Here is a 6000-nt window from a genome sequence, read left to right as displayed (position 1 = left end):
ATATTCCAACTCTTTAAACGCTGCACTTACTAAGATATTCTTGAAGTGCCAGTTTCTGAACCTGGCTCACTCTTCTCTCTCTCCTCAGCATGTAGTCTCCTTGCAGACATGGCAGAGAGTGGAGGATGTTGCCTGCAGCAGCTCCTGATAAGCAGAAAAACAATAATGACATTTTTAAAGAAATCAGTAAGACAGCTGATATTTCTCTTGTTTGCAGGGACACTCGACAGATTTTCCACAAAAAGTTGACAGAAAACTTTCACAGAAATGATGACAAGATATAAAAGGCAGCGATGGGCTAGTGAAAGATTCGTCTGAGCTGGGTGATGGGGTTGTGGGATCCGGTGTTTCTCAAGCAACTTTTCTCAACAAATGTTTTTAACTGTGTCATAATTATACTGCAAATTTGTGTGATGGAGTAGTACAGTGCTGTAATCCTGGAGGACTTATTGCAGTGACAAAAGACAAACCTGCAGAGTCACGAGATGATTTATAAGATACAAAAGAAGACAAAGCATCCATTTGCAAAACAAAGAGTATTTTGTCTAATCTTCCTGTGCATGCAACATGTGACAAATGGTTTAAAGCAGACAATACTTCATCTTGTAGACATCATAAAGCATCGGAAACAAGTAGCTGGGTTAGTGCTCCAATATTTTGCAGCAAACATATGTTTCCTTAATTAAATTTGCAACTCTGTTTGAATGATTTTTCTAGTACATGAAAAGGTGCATAATTAGAATTTCACGATTTTGCTCAGGTGCACATCCCTCAGTATTTTCATTCAAACTATGCTGTGTCATTGAAGCAGTCAGGGCATCTTTTATAGTGTTGCTCTGCATTTAAAAGTATCTAAAGTAAAGGAAAATGTCCCCTGAAGGTTGCATAAAATGTTAACAACAACAGGAACACTCTCGAGAGGAAACATCATAGCAGGTCTCCTGAATCACATTTAAAGCCTGAGAACGATGAAGGACTTTTATGAGAAGAGGATCTTTTTCGTTTAGGCAAAAAGTATATTTTTCTTTTCATAGACAATCACCCATCTGGTTATTTATAGCCTGAAAAGTCCACACAGTAAATCATCTATGCATCATGTCAGTCCTCTCGCCCATTTCTCTGTTGGTCTCTCTCCTATATAAAAAAATGAATGAAATAGTGAAAGCATCAAGAGAACCAGCGCAACAGTTCAATGCGATGAAAGCAGATTGGTGCAGTGAAGAAAGAAATGGAGGCAAAGAAGATTTAAGCTTTGATAAATACAATCTTTGGTACTTGGATGGGCAGCAGTGTTAAAGACTATAAGCTTCCAGTACAGCCTAACGTGATGAACAATAACCACCTCACAGCTTCTGTGGGAGAAGCCTTCTGTGGGCTTCTACTCCAGTCAAGCTGAGGAGCCGCTTTAAGCGAAAAGCCACTTGAAGGGCTTTCTTTAAATATGGCAGATAACAAATTGCTGTTAGAACTTCCAAAAGTACAAATATTGAGAAACTACTAAAGTGCTCTTTAAATGTGATTACAGTTGAACAAAACTTCCCCAAAGGGGCAGGAGAGACCTGAAGGGGACATGAAATTAAGAGACTTTTTATTTCAGTTTGACCACTTGTTTAGTTGAAGCTGTGACACAGAACTCACAGGGTCAAGTAAGTTTGCTTAAAACCCTTTTTATAATCACACTTACTATACCCAAAATACCATTCCCAATGTTGTCCATCATGATTAAACATCCAATACATCCACCTGCCCAAGAACAGCCATGTTTGAAACCTTTTTTAAGAGACAATGATTGGGTTCACTGCAAACAGGAACTAATAATAACAAGAAGCACTCAGACCACAGAGCTGTGCCAAGGCAGCTCGTTCTCTGGGCAGTATTTACTTTTAAAGGAATTTTTGTTTTGTTCAATATTCACTTGCTTTGCTTTAAGAAGTTTGTAGTGCAGATGTAAAAGGTAAAAGTGGGATCAGAGGTCAAATGTGACATGATATTTGGATACAAACTATATTGCAATATTTAGAATCCCCATATGCCATTCCCTGTATGCCTATATGTTACAAACAACGTACAGTAAAAACAATGGCAGTATGAAATAGTCCTAAATAGATTTAGCCAAGTGGCGGAAGGCTTTCACCTGGGTGGTGTCAGAATCTCATCTCTGCTTTTCGTAGATGATGTGGTTCTGTTGGATTCATCAAGTGATGGCCTCCAGCACGCACTGGAACGGTTCGCAGACGAGTGTGAAGCGGTGGGAATGGGAATCAGCTCCACCAAATCTGAGGCCATGGTCCTTAGCCAGAAAAGGGTGGAGTGCCCACTATGAGTCAGGGACGGGTTCCTGCCCCAAGTGGAGGAGTTCAAGTATCTCGGCATCCTGTTCACGAGTGACAGGTGAAGGGAGCAGGAGATCGACAGACGGTTTGGTGCTGCGGCTGCAGTGAGGCGGACGCTGCACCGGTCAGTCGTATTGAAGAGAGAGCTGAGTATAAAAGCGAAGCTCTCAATTTACCAGTTGATCTACATCCCTACCCTCACCTATGGTCACGAGCTGTGGGTGGTGACCGAAAGAACGAGATCATGGAAACAAGCGGCAGAAATGGGCTTCCTCCAAAGGGTGGCTGGCTTCTCCTGTATAGATAGGTTGAGAAGTTCAGCCATCCGGGAGAGTAGAGGTGCTGCTCCTCCACATCGAAAGGTTGAGGTGGTTTGGGCATCTGACAAGGACGCCTCCTGGGCACCTCCTGGGGGAGGTGTTCCAGGTATGTGCCACTGGGGAGAGGGAGATGTGGGTTTCCCTGCTTAGGCTGCTGACCCCGCAACCCGGGATCTTGCTCTATTCCGACATGAGTGTAATTAGACATCACACAAGCTTTGTACTAGATGGCAGGCAGGTAAAAGGCCATGTGATATCCAATCAGACTGAGTCGAAAACATATTATTACATGCACATCTGTTTCCTAATGCCTATGAAAGTGCAGTGCAGAAGTGGATCTGTGAAAATGGCTACAGACGCCCGCCTACAAGTTTTTCCACATAAAATACCTGATGATGACAGAGGCTTCTCTCTCAGTAATGCGGACACAGTTGCCATGGCAGCCGCTCCATTAATTTGACTGTCTGAGTGCAGCATCCTGACCCTGCAGGCTTCACGCTCAGCGTTGTCCGAGCCCTGGACCAAAAGGAAGTAGGCAGCACTCTCACCTTTGACCTCAACATCGGGCACTAAAAGAAAAGAAAGACAGGAGCATTTGTTACTTATATCGACTGCTCTCAGAAGTTTATTTTTTTCTTTTTTAATCTTTCTATTATGCTTCACTAGGGATGGGTATCGAAAACCGGTTCTTGTTGAGAACCGGTTCCCACTGTTTCAATTCCTTGGAGTTGTTTGCCATTTTTGCAAACGATTCCCTTATCGATTCCAGTCGCCCCGAATGACGTCACCACGTTGCGGAGCGTCATTTACCTGGCAGGAAACACGGCGCGTAAGCAGCTCAAACGCTCAAAAGTTTGGTTATACTTTACGAGAACGGATGACAACAGGGCAACTTGCAATACTTGCAAAGTAGATATTTCATTTAAGGGAGGAAACACTACGATTATGCAAAAGCATTTGCTCACAAAACGCGTGATGACCTTAAATGAATGTCGTGTTTTTAATTCCGCTCCGGACTCGTGAATCTCAACCCAGCAGCAGCGGTAACGTTTGCACGTCCTCTTCCGTTAATGCGGCAGGTAAATAATCAGCTAACAGTGCATATTATGTTAGCGCGATCTGCCTTATTACAAAACCTGCCATTACTGTGCATTTAGGTGACCATGATGAGAGAGACAGACAGAGTCTGGCTCAGATGCTGGCAGTTCTCGCTGCAGTCTACCGGTAGCGTCTCCTTTCAGGCCAGGATAGACGAATGTCACCGAACAGTGACTAAGTTTGTGGTAAAAGGCTTGAACCCATTTGCCACAGCAGATGCCCCCAATTTTAGGTAAGTGAATGTGTTTAATTGTAGGCAGGGACATTACTGGATATTCTTGTGTAATTGCTACTGAATAATTTATGTTATAATTTGTTATTGCTACAGAAGAATATTTATTTTATTATTTTACATTTACAATTTTTTTTTCTGGGGACCCTGTGACACCCCATTGAAGAGCCGTAGGCTGTGGATCTCTTAAGATCTCACTGTTGGGTTTGTAAGGCCATGTTACTCCTAAATTTCTATCTTGTTCAAAGAGAAGATATAAAACGAAGTTCTAAGCTAATTGAACTTAGTGTTCTCCTTTTTTAAAAAGAATCGATAAGAGAATCGATAAAGAATCGAATCGTTAATTAACCAACTTGAGGCTTAAGGGAATAATGGTAATAAGAGGGACTGATCCATATGGGCACAGAGAATAGCCACTTTTTGTGGTACTGAAGTTCCCGGGCTTTCATTCAAAATCTGTTTATCGTGAGCACCCACCCATTAAACATAAAAATTATAAATAGCTTCAAGCTATTTCAAGCTATTGATGCCTGTGGGCACTATCAGCCACTGAGACAACAGACAAATTTTAGTGTTTTAATGAATGAATATTTCATACATTAAGGCTGCCTGTTTATTTAAGAGAGGTGAACAATACATTATAATTGTACATAATAATATCACAGATGATAGACTAAATAAATAGATTTTACTTAGATGCTTGTTCATTCTTAATAAAGTGTTATATGTTGAATTGAACTGTATGTCATCTGTTCAAAGGCTCTCCCAGTCAGTGCTGTTCTCCATGCCTGTCTTACTGTACATGATGTTATTAGCACAAACACTTTAAAAGTTACTGTGACTCAAACATAGAAAAATAGATTTTTTATTTCCCTCACCTAATTTTTAAAAGTATTTTATAGCATATAACACGTTTGAAAATATGCTTTGGTTCCCATTTAACTCCAGAAAATCATAAATCAAAATATGGATATTACCTGTCCACAGATTCATGTTGACATAACTGCTCTTTTAACTGTCTGGTGTCTTTGCTTTGTTTGGTGTTTGTAGACATGGTTTACATGAGTTTTTAGCTGAGATTCAGAGGTTTCTGTGGACACTACTCATGTCAGCACTTATATTTCTGACCTCGTGTTATAATCGATTAAACGTGGTCTCCTCCCCTTTGCCCCCATTTTTGATGTTGTGGGTGCAAATGATCAGGCGTGACATTCTCATAATAAATCAGATAAAATACTGCAAAGAATTAATCCTGCGTTTGTGTGATTGAAAAGTGTGTGCAGTGACACTGTTTTAAAGATTTGGCATAAATAATTCTGGAGTGAATGAGGCTAAACATGATGACCGGACTAGTGACACCATATCACCTGTGACACTCACACACGCACGTATGATCTGAATGTTTGAAAGTGTTTTGGAAAAACTCTGTAAAGATTAGATGAACAATACTCAAAGGATAAATTCAACTGTTTTATTTTGTTAGATAAGTTGAAAAACAGTTAAACAAGCAAGTAAATAAAGAAACAAGGTAAAACGAAGTAAGAGCAAAAAGTTAACAAGTAAATAACGAAACAAGGTTAAATGAGGTAAGTTCAAAAAAGTTAACAAGTAAATAACGAAACAAGGTTAAATGAGGTAAGAGCAAAAAGTTAACAAGTAAATAACGAAACAAGGTTAAATGAGGTAAGAGCAAAAAGTTAACAAGTAAATAACGAAACAAGGTTAAATGAGGTAAGAGCAAAAAGTTAACAAGTAAATAACGAAACAAGGTTAAATGAGGTAAGTTCAAAAAGTTAACAAGTAAATAACGAAACAAGGTTAAATGAGGTAAGAGCAAAAAGTTAACAAGTAAATAAAGAAACAAGGTAGAGGAGAGAAAACCCCAACAATCCCCTCTGAGCAAGCACTTGGCGACAGTGGGGAGGAAAAACTGCCTTTAAACGGGCAGAAACCTCCGGCAGAACCAGGCTCAGGAGGGGGCAGTCAACTGCCGGGACTGGTTGGGGGGTGAACAGAG

The 6000-nt window shown here is 40.4% G+C and overlaps 1 protein-coding gene across 1 annotated transcript in view; it reads right to left on the bottom strand.

Moving 5' to 3' along the window:
• Window positions 1-6000, bottom strand: part of mtbp (MDM2 binding protein) — a 42208-nt gene that overhangs the window by 12950 nt on the left and 23258 nt on the right. Inside the window, exons 12-13 of the mRNA XM_085422270.1 lie at window positions 3043-3222; window positions 31-144 (exon numbers count right to left, since the gene is read on the bottom strand). Coding sequence (XP_085278396.1) covers window positions 31-144; window positions 3043-3222 — 294 coding nt within the window. The remainder of the gene's footprint in view (window positions 1-30; window positions 145-3042; window positions 3223-6000) is intronic.

Source organism: Rhamphochromis longiceps, linkage group LG11, assembly GCF_057381845.1.
Source record: "Rhamphochromis longiceps isolate RC_006_pf linkage group LG11, R_longiceps_female_GT1.1, whole genome shotgun sequence".
NCBI lineage: Eukaryota > Metazoa > Chordata > Actinopteri > Cichliformes > Cichlidae > Rhamphochromis > Rhamphochromis longiceps.
The sequence above is the reverse complement of the archived record's forward strand: the minus strand, read 5'-3'. Positions and strand labels throughout refer to the sequence as shown.